General features: G+C 40.9%; 1 protein-coding gene across 1 annotated transcript; it reads right to left on the bottom strand.

Annotated features, from left to right (window-relative positions):
- Positions 1–18,140: 18,140 nt before the first annotated feature.
- On the bottom strand, positions 18,141–18,878 carry LOC138881621 (uncharacterized). The gene has a single exon (XM_070161862.1). It carries the CDS (start codon positions 18,876–18,878, stop codon positions 18,141–18,143), a length of 738 nt encoding a protein of 245 aa, XP_070017963.1.
- Positions 18,879–19,132: the final 254 nt, after the last annotated feature.

The raw sequence follows: 19,132 nt of genomic DNA, 5'->3' as shown, positions 1-19,132 counted from the left end.
GAAGAAGGGATTCGAGAGAGAATAGGGGAATTTTCTAAATATTAAGAAAGATTTGAGGATTTTTCGGAACAGAAAAAACATTCTGGAAATGTAAAGAGAGAGTAGTATACACCCGATATACAATCTGCATACACTGGATATACAGAGGGGTCAGAATTTAAGGGTTAAATATTAACTGGTCTTTCAATCTAAAAAAGGTTCACTTTATTTCTGCCCGTTGATTGTTGTTGGTGTTTCTAGATTTTCATTTGGTTTGTTCCTTGAGTTTGGTTGGTTATTTGCTACTACTTCACTGGTTATTGCTGGATTTTTGCTTGATTTTAAAATCTGTCATTGGTTTCTCGTTGCTGGTTGTTACTGGTTGCGGGGTGTTGCTGTTGTTGTATGCTACTGCATTTTTGCTAATCTTCCTCTTCTTTTGCTTCCAATATCATGTACACAAATGGATACATTGGTTCTTGTAGAATGGAAACTGAAGCATAAATATGAAATGAAGAGTTGAAGTTCTGAATTTATCTTAGTTATATTCTGAATTTTAGTTGTATATGTACATTATTTAACTTCCTCTAATTAGAATCATGTAGTTGTTTGATATATATAATGGAACATCTGACAGTAGCTTAGTGGACGAACTGTCTATGTATGCTAGTTAAAAAGACTAATGGTGTAGTATCTCTGTTCAGTTAGTTCGTTATGGTTTGATGATTATCATGTCTCAAAAAGCATGTTAGCTGATTTAGACTATTCTTAAACATTCAACAGTTAGCTCATTAAACAAATAGCCCGTTTCGGAATTTGTAGGAATATTGTTTAGCTAGATACTACTGGTTAATTTCAACATATAAATGGTTTAGAATTAAAATTAGATTGCTAAGTTCTTTAATTTGGCAAACTGTGAGCATGTGTAGTATGATGTAATTAGGTAGTAACATGTGAATGAGATGGCCCGGGTCCAATTTTGTACCATACACGTTGGGCCTGGGCCCACATTCGCAACGGACTGCCCTGCTTGCATCATTTTCAGATTTTACGAATCATATTCGGAACCCAACTATAACAACTCATAAGCATGTAAATAAATTAGGACCTTTTCTCTTTCATTTTTAGAGATAAATTTAATAGAAAAAATGTAGGCACTTTAGGATTATCCTTTTAAAATAAATGAGATGAGCCTCGTCCAATAAAACGCACAAGTTGTGGGGCCCTCAATAATTGGTTAATAATTGTATAGACTTTGGATTCGGCCGTTTAGCAAATTTCACGGCCTTACCCAAAATAATGATACGCTAGTCGCTTTAGGCGCGTACTTTAAGTAACATTACCTTCTTAAACCCGGGTGCACATTTATGTGACCCAAATCCAAATCTCAACAAAGTCGAAATGTGTCTCTAACCACGGGTGCATTGATGTGACGTGGTTCGAGATGTGTTTTTCACAATGTTGTAATTCTCTGTTAAAATAATAATAATAATAATAAAAGCGGTAAAGAGTTTAAAGTTTGCACATAAGTTCAAAATCGTATAAAATCAGATAATTAAGCTAAATACGACAGTTGAGCGACCGTGCTAGAACCACGAAACTCGGGAATGCCTAACACCTTCTCCCGGGTTAACAGAATTCCTTATCCGAATTTCTGGTTTGCGGACTATAATATAGAGTCATTCTTTTCCTCGATTCGGGATTCAACCGGTGACTTGGGACACCATAAATCTCCCAAGTGGCGACTCTGAAATAAATAAATAAATTCCGTTTCGATTGTCCTTTAATTGGAAAAACTCCCTTCCGCGTCCCTTCACGGCGGCGCGGGCGAAAAAGGAGGTGTGACAGCTCTAACGACTCTGCTGGGGACGAGACCCAGAACCACTGGTTCAGGGTTCAGAATTCGAGCTTAGATGAGTTGATTATATTTGGCTTTATTTATTATTTGATCTTATTACATGTTTGGCCTAAATGTGCAAAATGATGTTTTTTTACCGCTTTGATATTATTTGAACTGTACATATAAACTGTGTCGAAACCTTCTCTTCTCACCTCCGGGGATGTGCTTACTGGTTGAGACTCCCTATTCTGTTAGTGGCATACCCTGAAATAAAAGAGGCTCAGAAAGTTTCTAAGCCGGCTGGCCTTTTGGTTCCCAGAAAGGAGCTCATTCCTCAGCTCGAGTTGTCCGCTCGGGTACACTGTCTAGAACATATACCCAGGTTGAACCTAGAATAACTTGACTTCATGTCGAATCCCTAGTAGGAACGTTTATTTGCATCATGTTGCATTTGACTTAGGGGACTCAACACAGGGGTTGGGTCCGTCTAGGACAAGCAACCTGAAATGAAAAAGACCATCCTGCTGCATCCTGTTTGTTTTGCACATTTATTTGCTTCAGATCTGCATGCTGACCGGCTTCTGAAATCGGGAATTTTTGAAAGAAAAAAAAAGAAAAAAAAAATAGCAGTGTAGGGAGATAACTACTTAATTTTAGAAAAATAAAACCAATGTCCAAGTAGTGTCAAAACCCTGCCGAAATTTTGAAAAAATGAAAAAAAAAAAATTGTCTTTTTTATTTGAAAAGAAAGGAGTCTTGTTTACAAGTTTAGTTTACGCTGCCCGAACTACACGGGTCTGATTCTCATCGGATGTGAGATATGTAGGCAAACCTCTTCGATTCCAACCCACCATATTCAAAAAAAATCCAAAAAAAAAATATTTTCAATTATTCGCTTCTTTAGAAAGTCTTTCTTTTAGACCTCAATTTTAAAAAAAAATAATACAAAATATTTCTTTAATCTCTCTCAAAATCCAAAATATTTATTTAAAAATTCAAAAGAAAATTCAAGATTCAAAATATTTTTCTTTTCTTTTGTGGTATTTCTTTCATAAATTCAGAGTAATAGTCCAAAAATATTTCCTTTCTTCTTTAAAAGTTTTTTTCGAAATTTCCAAAAAAAAAAAAAAGTTAAAATTCAAAAAAAAAATATTTCTTTAGACGTCTTTCTTTTCAAAAAAAACAAACAAATCGAAATCCAAAAATATTTTCTCTCTTCTTTGTAAGTATTTTATTCGGAAAACAAAAAGTTAGTTTATTTCCTTTATTCCTGATCGGCCCGAACTACGCCGGTTTGATTTTCATAGGATATGAGGTACGTAGGTAGCCCTCATCGGATCCAACCTCCCCTTTTGCAAAAATAGCCAAAAAATGTCAAAAATTTTAATTTTTTGTCATAGAGTTGGGTGATGTTGTTTTGTCAGAAATAGCCGAATATTCCCAAAAAGGACGCCGGAAGGCTGACTTTGTATAAACGGTCACCTTTGATCATATTTTTAGGATTTTGGTCGGTTAGCTAATGCAACTTTAAAATCTTCGTCCCCGAGGCGCCGAAAGGCTACATTGGCAAAACACGGTCTTTTATTTTAATTTGAAAAATAATAAGAAAAAGAGTCAGTGGTCAAGAATACCGTTTAGATTTTTTTAAGCCAAGCCAGCTTCGATGGTGTCTTAAACCGTTCTTGTCGAGATAGCCTTAGAGTATCTTTCAGTTGTCAAAAGGCTATTTTCGTAAAAGAACGAACAAGTTTGTGAAGTGTCATAAAATAATCTTCCCGACCTCAAAATTCATGTGAAATTGGGAAGGGGCCACGTTTGCAAAAATAGCCGTTTGGTTAAAATCGGCATATAGAGGAAGGAATCTGTCATTTCATTTTTCTTGAGTTTATATTTCTTTTAATTAGAGTATGTGGGTTGTTTGACTGTCGAGTCTGTTGTTCGTCTTCAAGTGATTCCAAAAATGTTTTATTGTTGTTTACCTTTTATGTGGCAGAACTACGCCCGGTCTGATTCATGCGGGGACATGATACGTAGGCAATCCACATAAGATTCGACCATCACTAAAAGAAAAAAAGGGGCATTGTGAATAAAAGAAAGGAAAAAAGGACATAAAAAGAAAGAGTAAGCCGGGATGACGCATGCAATCGAAGCAAAAACATGTTAGAAATGGTTAAACTGCCTAGGAACATTGCATTCCCCAATGTGAAATTGCAATATGTGTTAAACTCTAACGCTAACAAGTTTGTTGTTTATACCAGAGAAAGAGATTTCAAAATAGTTAGCTCGTTAGAACGTTCTGGCAGATTACCATTACCACACAAGATCTAAAGGACCCATTCCGGAAAGTATGTCTGGTTCGGACAAAAGTGTTGAGGAGGAAAAAACGGAGATATAAAGGATGAAGGAGGAAGTAGACAGGTTGAGACAAGAGATAGTTGGGATGCACCTAGCCTGGGCTAAGGGACAAACATCACCAATACTTCCCCCTACTCCTACCCTTTCACCAGCTCGGACTCCGGAACACCCTTCCACTGGTCCATCAACGAGCTTCCCCATTGCCCAATACTATCAAGGGGAAACTTCCTATAATCCCCAAGCTTCACCACCCAAACAAAACCCTCCTCCACCAGCTGTTCCTGTTTTCGTGGCACCTCCACCCGCCTCATTGCAAAAATCATCCGAGGAACCAGTGTTTCAGGTTCAAGACAATCAATACTATCCTCCTAAACTCACCTTCAAAACACCCGAGCCATACACTTACACCCCTCACCTTCAGCTCCCGACAGAAACTGAGAGGCCAGCTAAGAATCCGGAGCAGGACGAAGTGCTCCGTAAAGTGAAAAGCCTGGAGCAATCCTTCAGGAATATGCATGGATTGGGCAGCCAAGTCAGTGTGTCCTATAAAGATCTGTGTCCCTTCCCCGATGTTTAATTGCCGGAAAGTTTTAAGATGCCAAAGTTTGATCTATATGAGGGACATGGTGATCTCATGGCGCATCTACGAGGTTTCTGTAGTAAGATGAGAGGGGCAGGTGGAAAGGATGAGCTGCTGATAGCTTATTTCGGTGAAAGTTTAAGCGGGTCCGCATTAGAATGGTACACGAGGCAGGATCCTAGTAGGTGGTATACCTGGGACGATCTAGCACAAGAATTTGCAGGTCATTTCCAGTATAACCTTGAGATCGTCCCCGACCGTCTCACACTGTTAAAGCTTGAGAAAAAGCCTGGAGAGAACTTCAGGGAATTCGGATTCCCATGGAGAGAACAAGCAGCAAGAGTCGATCCGCCAATGAGGGAAGGTGAAATGGTGGACTACTTCTTACAAACATTAGAGCCAACTTACTTTGGTCACCTGGTGACATCAATTGGTAAATCTTTCAATGAAGTAGTAAAAATGGGTGGCATGGTTGAAGAGGGACTCAGGTCCAATAAAATAATGAGTTATTCAGCGATCAAGGCCACAACTCAGGCTATCCAAAGCGGCACAGGAGGTGCGCTCGTGAAAAAGAAGAGATAGGATGTCGCAACAGTCGAAACAGGTACTTGGTCCAAATCCAGAGGTCCTTCCCCTCACTACCAGCCCAGACCCCATCACTCAAATTACCCACACATGCCATATGGCCTTCCACAACACTACTACCCACCATTAGAGCCACTCGTTTCCGCCCATCATGCCCAAACCTGTCCCCGAGCTCCACATAATCCACCTCAGTATTATCCTCCGAACAATGTCCGGTCATATGTCCAACCATCAGGTCACTCCCTATGGCAAGCGCCAGCACCACATAATGCATTCTTGCCTTCACATTTTGTTGGTTTGCCAGCTGTAATAGTTATGACGGCCTTGTCGGCCCAACTTTATATTGATATATAGTCAGTATTCGCAATTGTCTTGCAATGTAGCCCATGGCCAAAGTATGACATTATATGTTCAAAATCCCTTAGTTACATGTTGGTACGCGAGGTTAGGTGAGGCACCGGGTTCCGGTCTCGCCCCTCCCCCCCCCCCCCAAAAGTTTGGGGCGTTACAGATGACTTGTTAATTAAATATTCTGAACCCTATTGTTGGTGTTGTTCTTATTGTATTATTACTCTGGTTGTTGTTGTTGGTATATGGTATTGGATGAGGCCCTTGTTACAAGAGAGATGCTGCTTAAATTTTTCGAGCACCCAACGACCCTAGAAAATAGGGGCAGGGAAGGGAACAAAGGCAAAGAAATAGTTTCACGCCAATTGGGGAGTCCTACACAAGCTTGTTTGAAAAGTTAAAGCATTCTGGCCTGATTGAGCCGCTCCTCGGCTATACTCCAGACCCATATGCAAAAGGCTTCGATCCTACTGTACGATGCATGTACCACTCTAATGTCCAAGGGCATAACATTGAAGATTGTCGTTCTTTGAAAAGGGAAATAGAAAGAATGATTCAAGAAAGGGTAATTGTGATCAATGACATTGACAAGGAGCATGTGAATCCTCTTGGGAATTTGCGGACTGAAGTTAATGATATTGAAGTTGTTAATGGTTTTGACAATATTGATGGGGAACCCAGTGGCTGAGATGCCGAGCTTGGCAATTGGAAAGACGCTCCTTTCTTGGTTGGTTAGGGAGGAGTTTTGGTGGTTCATTTTGTTATCATTTCTGTTGTCTGGGTTATTTGCAGGGTTGTAATCCAGACATTGTCTTGTGTCAAACCCTCTTATCCTTCCATTTTGTCATAGTGGTTTGTTTAGTGTTGTCTAGGATTGTTTTAGTTTTGTTCCAAGGTTGTACCCCTATTGTTTTTCTTGTTTCATTATACGAACCGTTCACCGCTTGTCTAATGCAAAATCCGGTCTTTTGTTACCTCCAGTCATCTTCTTTGTTTAGTTCTTTTATCTTTTTGTTTTGTCCTTGTTCAAACGCCAATTCTAGTGACATGACATGCACGCAAAGTTTGGGCCTAATCTTAAGAGTTAATTATAAAGCCATTGGGGGATGATTGGGACATTTAAGGGAAATAGGAACAACTTGAGATTCTTTGAAGCCCGAGCCACGTGAAACTGGGGCAAGCAAAACATAAAGAAAAACCATAAAAGCAAGTAAGAGCATTGCCCAACGGTGCTTTAAAAATGACAAATGAAAAGGCAAATGTATGGATATGGTTATCAAGTCCGGCACAATCAGAAGATGTGGCGAATATTTAATGGTGTTGTTTGTGCTTGGCATGTTTTGAAGATTGGAATGACGAAGGCATTTTATTCTGCTATCGAAACACTTTATCCTTCGTTAACCCTTTTGAGCCTTATTGGTTTTCTTTCGTACCCCTCGTTCGGAATCAGTAGCAAAGACTAGAAAACACAAACATGGAAGATAAAGAAAAAGAAAAAGAAAAAGGAAAAGAAAACAACAGAAACAACAAAACAACGAACGACAAAGGAATATAAAGAAAAAGAGAAAGAAAAAGAAAAAGAAAATAATAAATAAGTGGAAAGGAAAACAAAAAAGGAATTGGGAACTACGTTTGACTTGATTCCTCAAAGAGGATGCGTAGGTGCTTCACGGCTCGGTCATAGTGTAACAAAAAATCAAAAATCCCCAAGCAAGAAACTGGGGCAGAAGTTGTGTTTGATGTAAAGAAATCTGGTTCCGAAGGTTGTAAATTTTGAACCCAAATTGATTCATTTTGAGCTGCTAATACCCTTTCTTTCTATCCCTATCCAAAACCCCACGTTACGGTCCAAAGAAAGACTTTTTGACCAGTCTTCAAAAGATGCCAAGTCATGCAAATGGAAGTCGGGAATAACACTCTGATCCCCGACAGAAAAGTAATAAAATGAGAGAGTCTTATCGGTGAAAATCTTCACGGGCACCTTGAGGCGGTTATAAGTTGAGAGAAAAAATCAAAATGAGAGAGGCTTGATAGTGAAAACCCTTTAGGCACTACAAGTCGAATAAAAATTGAGAATCATACAGGAAAGCACCAGACGAAGATTGTGAAAGGCGATTAACGACGGAGGATAGTCCACGTGTGCATGTCATGGCCAATAGAGTTGGTATCCACATCTGATAGTTTTTACTTCATAGTTTTCTTGTTAGGAGTCATCTCTTTCTTTTTGCCTTTTACTCTGTTCCTTTTACCTTTGTCATTTCCTCTTCTTGAGTCTCTTTGGTCAGAACAAGCGAGAAATGATTTCAAAATTTGCCATCAGCTTTCCGATTATGCAAGACAAGATCTGACTAGTACATAAAAGTGGTATAAGTCAGGAAAGAACAAGCGCAATGAGCTGGTAATAGTCAACGTGCTTTGAGGTTCACGCAAAATACCCAAGATTGGTTCATATCAATTCATGGACAACGCAACAAAAAGAGGGCCAGGGGGATTGAACCGAGGGTATATTTGATGGTGAGATTGACAGAAGGATGGACCAGCGTCAAGAAAGATATCCCCAACAGAAATCGAGGGTTATAAGGCCAAGTCCAGCGGAAAATCAAGAAAGAACAACGCGGAAAGCAATGGACATAATTGGGAAATTCATAGGAGACTCAAAGGTTGGGGAAATTCCAGTTCAAGGACAGTACCGCAAAAGAAGATATTGGGTCTGCACCGGGAAAAGGTATTTCAGTAACACAGACGAGGGAAGGAGTAGTTAATCGATGAACGAACATGCAAGATCTTCAAGTGAAATCAGCTGGCATGAAAATACATGAGGTCAGATAAGGAGACTGGGGAAATGGTTAAGAGGTTTGTGAATAAGGAACCGTCAAGAAGGTCGGAAGGTATCAACCCAGTTCAAGATGGTCAGACAACGCATAGATGGGAAAATGGTTAATAGCATCCCCAGCAGGAGTATCACAACCAACCATCACGTTTCAAACTGACCAAATTTTCTTTGATTTGAAGCAGGGACAGGGAATGCTACCGATGATGGAAAGATGCACCACAAGAAAGATTGTCAAACTGGGGCAGAAAATTTTCGTTCATTTCGAAAATTTTCGAGAAATCTAATACAAGTTTAGTGAAAAGCGGTATCCCCAATGATTTTTCAGGAGAAGGCGAAACAAGTTTTAGAGAAAGCAATGTCAGAAGGAAGATAACACGAGTTTTAAGGGAGGTAGTCTTCGAAGGAAGAAGAGAAAAAAAGAGCAAGACCAGTTTTGCAAAAGGAAACGGTTTGCGGAGGAATGAAACATCAGTCTTAAGGGAAGTAGTCTTTGAAGGAGTAAGATAACATATTTTTGAAAATGTTATCCCCAGCAGTTCGCATAAAAGACAGTACAAGTTTTGAGGGAAGTAGTTTTGAAGAAAGATAATTCAAGTTAGAAGGAAAATGGTTGATAGCATCCCCAGCAGGAGTATCGCAACCAACCACCATGTTTATACTCACAAGTTTTCTTTGTTTGGAACAGGGATGGAAGCTATGTTCATATCAAAGCTTGGAAGGTTGAAATTTTCAGGTGTAATGCCCCAATTCTGCTTACGCAAAGGCTATTGAGAATATCACACATCACCCCTAGGAGACGCACTTCCTAGTCTGGGTCTTTCAGGATATATTTTTTCTTTAGGAGACACACTTCCTAAATTGAGATTTTCTCCTAGGAGACGCACTTCCTAGTCTGGTTCATCTAAGTGCATTCGTAGGAGACGCACTTCCTAATTCGAATCATTGAAGTTTCACCCCTAGGAGACGCACTTCCTAGTCTGGGTCTTTCGGGTTATATTTTTGCTTTAGGAAATGCACTTCCTAAATTGAGATTTTACTACTAGGATACACACTTCCTATTTAGTTCATTTAAGTTCATTCCTAGGAGACGCGCTTCCTAGCTCGAGTCATTGATGTTTCACCCCTAGGAGACGCACTTCCTAGTCTGGGTCTTTCGGGTTATATTTTTGCTTTAGGAAATGCACTTCCTAAATTAAGATTTTACCACTAGGAGACGCACTTCCTAGTCTTAGTCATTTAAGTTCATTCCTAGGAGACGCACTTCCTAGCTCGAGTTATTGATGTTTCACCCCTAGGAGACGCACTTCCTAGTCTGGGTCTTTCGGGTTATATTTTTGCTTTAGGAGACGCACTTCCTAAATTGAGATTTTCTCCTAGGAGACGCACTTCCTAGTCTGGTTCATTTAAGTTCATTCATAGGAGACGCACATCCTGGTTTGAATCATTGAAGTTGTTGTTGAGGTCAGGAGCCCCCCCTGAAGAACAGAATGGCGATTTATTTTTCGAAGTTGTTGTTGAGGTCAGGAGCCTCCCCTGAAGAACAGAATGACGATTTATTTTTCAAAGTTGTTGTTGAGGTCAGGAGCCCCCCTGAAGAATAGAATGGCGATTTATTTTTCGAAGTTGTTGAAATCTCGCCCACCTGAAGAAAGGAATGGCGATTTATTTTCGAAGTTGTTGTTGAGGTCAGGAGCCCCCCTGAAGAACAGAATGGCGATTTTATTTTTCGAAGTTGTTGTTGAGGTCAGGAGCCCCCCTGAAGAACGGAATGACGATTTATTTTTCAAAGTTGTTGGTTGAAGTTGGGAGCCCGCCCATATAACAGAGGAATACATTTCAGTCTTTACATTTCAAGTCTGGAGGTTGGGAGCCCGCCCATATAACAGAGGAATACATGTCAGTCTTTACATTTTAAAGTCCGGAAGTTAGGACCCCCCCATATAACAGAGGAATACATTTCAAGTCAGTAAAGCAGAGGAATACAATCGAAATCCCCAGCGGGAAACAACCAAAATTCCCAGCAGAGGAAGGAAGTTCAAGATTCGATGGAAAAATAATGCAAAGCTCACAAGAAGGAAATAAGCAGTTCGAGATCGGCAGTCAAGGGAGAATACAAGACAAATCAGAATTAAAGAAATGCCAAAGGAGTCACCGAGACATCAAAGCAACAAGAGACACAAGAGCATGACTGAAGATCTAGATAAAATTTTGTAATTCATAGACTATAGTTTAGTCTAGCTTCTTGTTTTCTTTCAGCATGGTGTAATAAGGGGGTCGGCAAGCAGTAATAACAGCATGCAATAGCAGTAACATTGCAGTCCCATGGTAGTCCCAGCTACCAAAACTTCTCGAACTACATTAACCATTCCCTTCTAGCTAGGGATATGTAGGAAACCTTTGAAGCAAAGGTTCGGTTAAATCTTTTTCAAAAAATGCTTCACACGGAGTAATTCTCGGATGGGCAAAAATCGTTCACTTTATCTTTGCGCGAAAACTCTTCGTGTTTTTGGACAAAGAGGGGCAGCTGTAAGCACGTGATTTTTGCCCTATGTGAGAATTACTCCCAAAAAAATTCAAAATAAAATAATTTTCCTTTTGTGTGCAATTTTGAGAATTTCGTGGCATTAGTGGATAATTATTTGTATTTGTCCGTGCATGTTTATTTGTTAAATTAATAAAAAATACAAAAATATGTCGCATTTGCATTTAGGATTTAATTCTACAATTAGGAGCAATTAAGTTTGTTTTACAAGAACAAAAAATCATAAAAATAATGTACATTGCATTTTTAGCATTTAGTGTCCAAATTGTGTGATTTTATCGTAATTGCTATTTAATTATGCGTTAATTGTTATTAAGAGTTAATTTGCACTTTTATAAATTAATTTAGTTCTACAGGATAATTTAGGATATTTAGAATTTAGTTTAGTTTAAGAAAAAAATAAAAGAAGAAAAAAGAAGCAATAAAAGAAGAAGAAAATCGGATTGGGCCACCCTTTAATTTAAATCAACCATGGCCCAAATCAAATAACCCCACCGGGTCGACCCGACCCAGTCCGCCCCATAACCCAAACTAATCCTAACCCCCCATTTTCATTTTTTCATTTTTCTTCCACCCCAAAACCCTAAAAAATACCTGCCCCCCTCCTCTTCTTCTCCTTCCCCAAACACCTCCTGCTCCAACGACCCCCTCCCATGGCTGCCCCTTCCCCCTCACCACCATCTACTCCAAACGACCACCAGCCACACCTGCCCCACACAGCACCAGCCCACGACGAACAACACCCCTCTCCGTCGTCATTCTCTTATTTACACACACAGCACTCCAGTCGTCTTCTCCACCCTCATTCACCAAGAGAAACGCTGCTCCATCATCTCCGTTCATCTCAGTCGCGAGCACCACCCAAACCCGCCATTGCTTATGTTACATCCACCAAACGACGAACCTCCGTCAACCACCCTTTCTGCTTCACCTTCTTCGTCGTCGAGCTCCAGCCATCGACGACCAACTCCCCATGGCAGCCCTCCAGTCGCAAGCTCCAGCTCCAGCCTCCATAACCACCAGCGACGTAGCCAACCAGCCGATGCCATGGTTGTTGCTCCTTCTTCTTCTTCGTCCCCAGCTCAACCATGAACGACCAGTGAAACGACCATCGCTGCGACTGCTGCGCAGCTCCCCAGTCGCCCAGCTCACCTTCACGTCGAACCCTAAACCTCCAGACAGTCCCATCTCCCTTAGCGAACCAAACAACCCCTCCAATCACTTCTTCTTCAGCCCATCGGACGAGCAAATGACCAGTCCGCCTCCTGTCTCCATGCCGGTTTTGATTTCTGTCTCATCATGGAGCTTGTGTGTGCTTTCATTGGTCGATCCTGACTAAGAGCTGCCATCCACTCAAGGTCTCGTTTGGTTTTGTTTGAGTCCGTCGTTGTTCGTCGTTCGGTGAGGTCCAGTCTGAGTTCATCGAGGTTAAAAGAGAAGGTGGGATTTCGTTGAGTCGAGATCCGGTACGTCGAGGTTGTTGTCCGAGTTTTCCGTTTTCGTTCGAGTTTGTCGTTGTTCCGATCCGGTTAGTTGGTTTAAGTTTCATTTCTATCCGTATTTTGTTTGATATTCTCGGATCTGAAATCAGTATATGTTTGATTCTTTTCTTGTTCGTTGTTTATCATTTCTTGATTATTCCTTCAGTTTGTTTTTATTCATTTGTTCTTGTTTAGTTTTAATATAGAAGTGTGTTAGTTTAATTACTTGAATCCTTTATCTTAGTTTTAATGTTGTTAGATTTAATTTGAAGTTCAATTAATTATTGAGTTTAGTGATTTGAATCTACTTGTTTGTTATGTTCAATTTGTTACTATTATTGAATCTGAAAGTATGTTTGTTGTTAAAAATATTGTTCAGTTAAAATGATTTCAGTTGTTTCTTTATTTTTCATCATATGGTTTGGTTCTCTGAATCCTTAGTCTTTGTTTTGATGATATTTGACATAATCTGATTTTCTAGCTTAAATTTGTTGATGAAATTTGATTAGGAATTGGTTATAGTTGCTATCGTTTGGTTAATTGATTTAGGAGGATTGGATATAACTGATGGGGTAGAATGGTAATTTCAGTAGTTTCAGGGGCATTTTTGGGATTTTAAGTTTTAGCAATTGATTAATTTGAGTGTTCTGTCCACTAAGTGCTAATATATTAAAATAATACATAAAATAATATGTAGTGGGGGACAAGACATAATGGTGGGGAATTAATACATTGTTTAATATAGTGGGGGACAAAGCATGCGGTAGTGGGGCAATAAGGGAATTAAATAAGGAAAAAATATGTGTTAGTGGGAATTAATACATTGTTTAATATAGTGGGGGATAAAACATTAGGTAGTGGGATTCAAAAGGGGGATGGGTAGAAGATGGTGGGATTTAATTTAAATGCTTCAAGTTTGGCTATAAAGAGAAGGAGTTGGACACAAGTTAGAGATTCGAAGACGGGATTCAAGAGAGAATAGGGGAATTTTCTGAATATTAAGAAAGATTTGAGGATTTTTCGGAACAGAAAAAAACATTCTGGAAATCTAAAGAGAGAGTAGTATACACCCGATATACAATCTGCATACACTGGATATACAGATGGGTCAGAAATTAAGGGTTAAACATTAACTGGTCTTTCAATCTAAAAAAGGTTCACTTTGTTTCTGCCCGTTGATTGTTGTTGGTGTTTCTGGATTTTCATTTGGTTTGTTCCTTGAGTTTGGTTGGTTATTTGCTACTACTTCACTGGTTATTGCTGGATTTTTGCTTGATTTTAAAATCTGTCACTGGTTTCTCGTTGCTGGCTGTTACTGGTTGCGGGGTGTTGCTGTTGTTGTATGCTACTGTATTTCTGCTGATCTTCCTCTTCTTTTGCTTCCAATATTAGATACACAAATGGATACACTGGTTCTTGTAGAATGGAAACTGAAGCATAAATATGAAATGAAGAGTTGAAGTTCTGAATTTATCTTAGTTATATTCTGAATTTTAGTTGTATATGTACATTATTTAACTTCCTCTAATTAGAATCATGTAGTTGTTTGATATATATAATGGAACATCTGACAGTAGCTTAGTAGACGAACTGTCTATATATGCTAGTTAAAAAGACTAATGGTGTAGTATCTCTGTTCAGTTAGTTCGTTATGGTTTGATGATTATCATGTCTCAAAAAAGCATGTTAGCTGATTTAGACTATTCTTAAACATTCAACAGTTAGCTCATTAAACAAATAGCCCGTTTCGAAATTTGTAGGAATATTGTTTAGCTAGATACTACTGGTTAATTTCAGCATATAAATGGTTTAGGATTAAAATTAGATTGCTAAGTTCTTTAATTTGGCAAACTGTGAGCATGTGTAGTATGATGTAATTAGGTAGTAACATGTGAATGAGATGGTCCGGGTCCAGTTTTTTACCATACACATTGGGCCTGGGCTCACATTGGCAACGGACTGCCCTGCTTGCATCATTTTCAGATTTTACGAATCATATTCGGAACCCAACTATAACAACTCGTAAGCATGTAAATAAATTAGGACGTTTTCTCTTTCATTTTTAGAAACAAATTTAATAGAAAAAATGTAGGCACTTTAGGATTATTCTTTTAAAATAAATGAGATGAGCCTCGCCCAATAAAACGCACAAGTTGCGGGGCCCTCAATAATTGGTTAATAATTGTATAGACTTCGGATTCGGCCGTTTAGCAAATTTCACGGCCTTACCCAAAATAATGATACGCTAGTCGCTTTAGGCGCGTACTTTAAGTAACATTACCTTTTTAAACCCGGGTGCACATTTATGTGACCCAAATCCAAATCTCAACAAAGTCAAAATGTGTCTCTAACCACGGGTGCATTGATGTGACGTGGTTCGAGATGTGTTTTTCACAATGTTGTAATTCTCTATTAAAATAATAATAATAATAAAAGCGGTAAAGATTTTAAAGTTTGCACATAAGTTCATAATTGTATAAAATCAGATAATTAAGCTAAATACGACAGTTGAGCGACCGTGCTAGAACCACGGAACTCGGGAATGCCTAACACCTTCTCCCGGGTTAACAGAATTCCTTATCCGGATTTCTGGTTTGCGGACTGTAATATAGAGTCATTCTTTTCCTCGATTCGGGATTCAACCGGTGACTTGGGACACCATAAATCTCCCAAGTGGCGACTCTGAAATAAATAAATAAATCCCGTTTCGATTGTCCTTTAATTGGAAAAAACTCCCTTCCGCGTCCCTTCACGGCGGCGCGGGCGAAAAAGAAGGTGTGACAACAAGTCCTTGATATTTACAAGATAAGGGCTTTCTCTAGAATTCTCTACAAGCCTAGAAGATTCCAAGGACTTTCTTAGCAAATCCATAAGGATTTAGGTTCTTCCTAAGGAAATGTCCATACCTCTCTAGAATCTTCTCACAAATGCTAGCCTTCTTCTTATGTAAGCTTCCACATGACATTAATATATGCCAAACGGCTCCTATGTGGCATGATGACATGGCGGGCCATCACACTCTCCCCACCCAATATTGCGACGACCGCGGCGCAATGCTGTTGCATAAACTCTCGGATCTTATCTTTGAATTGCCACAAGTCTTCATATCGTTCCCACGTGGCCTCCTCCGGTGATTGCCTTTCCAATAGACGAGGAACATAGCGGTGGCTTTTTGCACTTGTTTTCGCCTGGCCTGGTAATCTATGATAGCCTCAATCTTCCGATCATGCAAGGCGGTGATAGTCATTGGCGCTCGACTTAATTGGCCCCCACTCGGATCATCCTTATCTTCATGATATGGCTTAAGCATGCTGGCATGGAAGACAGGGTAGATCTTAAGATACAATGGCATGTCAAGCTTGTATGAGATCTTGCCTACCTTGGCGATGATCTTAAATGGCCCCCCATACTTGCGAATCAAATTCTGATGCATGCTCCGTAGTGCCTTGAACTGTCTTGGGTTAAACTTCACCATGACCATGTCCCCAACTCTATAGTATGTGGGACGCCGCTTACGGTCCGCAAACTTCTTCATCTTCTTAGCTGCCTTATCCAAGTAGGACTTAGCAGTGTCGAGTTGCTCCTTCCATCCTTTGGCCATATGATAACCCCTCAAACTCTTTCCCTCGAACGCGGCTGGTAATGAATGTGGAGTTTGTGGTTGTTGGCCTTTGGCTAGCTCAAATGGTGTCCGCCCAGTGGACTCACTTCGCTGCAAGTTATAAGAGAATTGGGCGATGTCTAGGAGCTTTGCCCAATCTTTCTGATGCGCGCTTACATAATGCCTCAAGTAGCATTCTAGTAAGGCATTGACCCGTTCCATTTGTCCATCCGTCTGTGGGTGGAAACTAGTAGAAAAGTGCAGTTACGTGCCAAGTATATCGAACAACTCTCTCCAAAAGTTCCCAATGAAGCGGGGGTCTCGATCACTGATGATATGCCTTGGTAAGCCCCAATACTTTACCACGTTCTTAAAGAATAGCTTGGCGGATTCCTTAGCTGTGCAACCCGGTGAGGCGGGCATGAAGGTGGCATATTTGAAAAATCCATCCACTACCACCATGATAGTACCATAACCGTCAGACTTCGGTAGGCAAGTGATAAAGTCCATAGTCATGCTCTCCCATGGATGCTCTGCAACTGGTAGTGGCTCCAAAAGTCCTCCGGGTTGTTGTTGTTCAACCTTGTCTAGTTGACAGCCAAGACAAGTCTGCACAAAGCACTCTATGTCATCTCGCATGCGTGGCCAATAGTAGATTGACTCAACCAAGGCCCTAGTGCGACGTTGACCTGGATGACCAGCCCACATTGTGTCATGACTCTCCCTTATGATCCGCTCTAATGTCTCCAAACTTAGGAACGTAGACTCGCCGACCTGTGGTAAGTAGTAGGTTGCCTTCTATCTAAAACCGTCTCATCTTGCCTTTGTTAGCTAACTCGATAAGCTGTTTGGCTGCTGGATCATGCCGCATGCCTTCTTTTATAGCCTCCCGAATGTCCCATCTCGCTGAAGTGATTGCAGCAAGCTCAGCTTTCTGGCTCAAGGCATCAGCTACAACATTGTCTTTTCCCGGCTTAGACTCCGGCGCATAATCAAACTCGACTAAGAAATCCTGCCACCTAGCCTGCTTTGGTGTGATCTTCTTCTGTGTCTGAAAGTAGCTAGTAGCCACATTATCAGTCTTGACCACGAACCTCGACCCGAGAAGATAATGTCTCCATGTACGAAGGCAATGCACAATGGTAGTCATTTCCTTCTCTTGCACCGTGTAACACCGCTCCGTCTCATTTAACTTGCGGCTCTCAAATGCTATGGGATGCTTATCCTGCATCAGGACACCCCCAATGGCGAAGTCTAAGGCATCTGTGTGCACCTCAAATGTCTTGGCAAAGTCAGGTAATGCCAAGACTGGCTCCTCTGTTACAGCTGCCTTAAGGCATTCAAACGTCTTTTGACAATGCTCCGTCCAAACCCATGGCTTGTTCTTCTTTAGCAACTCAGTCAATGGTGTGGCCTTTGCTGAGTATCCACTGATGAACTAACGATAGTAGTTAACAAGGACAAGGAAGGATCTCAACTCAGTTACCTTTATGGGTGTCTTCCACTCCTGGATAGCATGTACCTTAGCCTCGTCCATGCGTAATTCGCCATTGCTAATGACATGGCCCAAGAAGTGCACCTTTGATTGTGCAAACTCGCACTTCTATCTCTTGATGTATAGATCGTTCTCCCGAAAGACTTGGAAAACCTTCCTTAAGTGCTACATGTGTTCCTCCAAGGTGTTGCTGTAGATGACTATGTCATCTAGGTAGACTACCACGAACTGATCAAGGTAGGGATGAAAAATCTTGTTCATAAGGGTGCAAAATGTGGTCGGTGCATTGGTTAAGCCGAAGGGCATCACCAACCACTTAAAGGCTCCATATCTCGTCACACATGCTGTCTTTGGCTCATCCCCTTCCACAATGCGAACCTGGTAATAGCCCTTTCGAAGATCCACCTTGGCAAAGTACTTGGCTTGCCCAAGTCTATCGAACAAATCAGCAATGAGTTGGATCGGGTACTTACTCTTTACTGTAACCTTATTAAGTGCTCGTTAGTCTATGCACAAGCGCAGCGATCCATCCTTCTTCTTCTGGAACAATACCGGTGCGCCAAAAGATGCCTTTGATGGGCGAATGTGACCAGCATCCAGTAACTCTTTCAATTGTTTCTTGAGCTCCTCCAGCTTGGGTGGTGCCATACGATATGGGGCAAATACGGGTGGCTTAGCCCCTGGCTCCAACTCAATCTTGTGATCCACCTCTCGCCTAGGCAGCAAGTACTTAGGTAACTCCTCGGGCATGATATCTTTGTTCTCCTCAAGCAACTTCTCTATGCAAGGAGGCACTTTCTCTTGAAAATTCTTGTCTTCCTCTAGACTTGCAATGGCTGCCACGAACGTCGGCTCCCCCTTGTTGATCCCCTTGACAACCTGCATAGCTGAGAGTTGTGCTTGGATCTGTCCATGTGGCATAGTCATTGTAGGTACCATGCAAGCTCCTTCTCGCTCCATAACCAAGAGACGTTGGAGGTAGGGATCGATTAAAGTATGACAATGTCTAAAGAACTCTTGTCCCAGTATGATGTCAAAGATATCCATAGCGGTTACGGTAAAGTTTGTCATACCTTTCCAAGTTCCCGATTTGACACCAACTCCTTTAGCTACCCCACGAGCATTTTGTATCTTGGCATTCACGGTCTTGACGCGAGAGTTGGTTGGAGCAAGCTTCAATTCTAGTCTTTTTGCGGCAGCCTCAGTCACAAAATTATGAGTTGCTCCAGTATCCACCATTGCACGAGCGGTCTTGTTATTGATGGTGAGATCCACGTACTGATTGCCATTCTTGGTCGATTGGATAGCTTACTTCGTGACAGTACCACATAATCCGATCATACCCAACTGTGCGGTTCCCGGACTCTCTCCTTGTGGCTTCTCCTTCCGCTCACGTACCATAGCACTGAGGCTCTTGGGGTCAGGACAATTCCTGAAGCCATGTGGCCCTCCGCATATATAGCATCCCTTCTTCTCAACCTGCGCCTTCTTCT

The sequence above is a fragment of the Nicotiana sylvestris genome, chromosome 11 (assembly GCF_000393655.2).
Source record: "Nicotiana sylvestris chromosome 11, ASM39365v2, whole genome shotgun sequence".
In the NCBI taxonomy this organism is placed as follows: domain Eukaryota; kingdom Viridiplantae; phylum Streptophyta; class Magnoliopsida; order Solanales; family Solanaceae; genus Nicotiana; species Nicotiana sylvestris.
The sequence above is the reverse complement of the archived record's forward strand: the minus strand, read 5'-3'. Positions and strand labels throughout refer to the sequence as shown.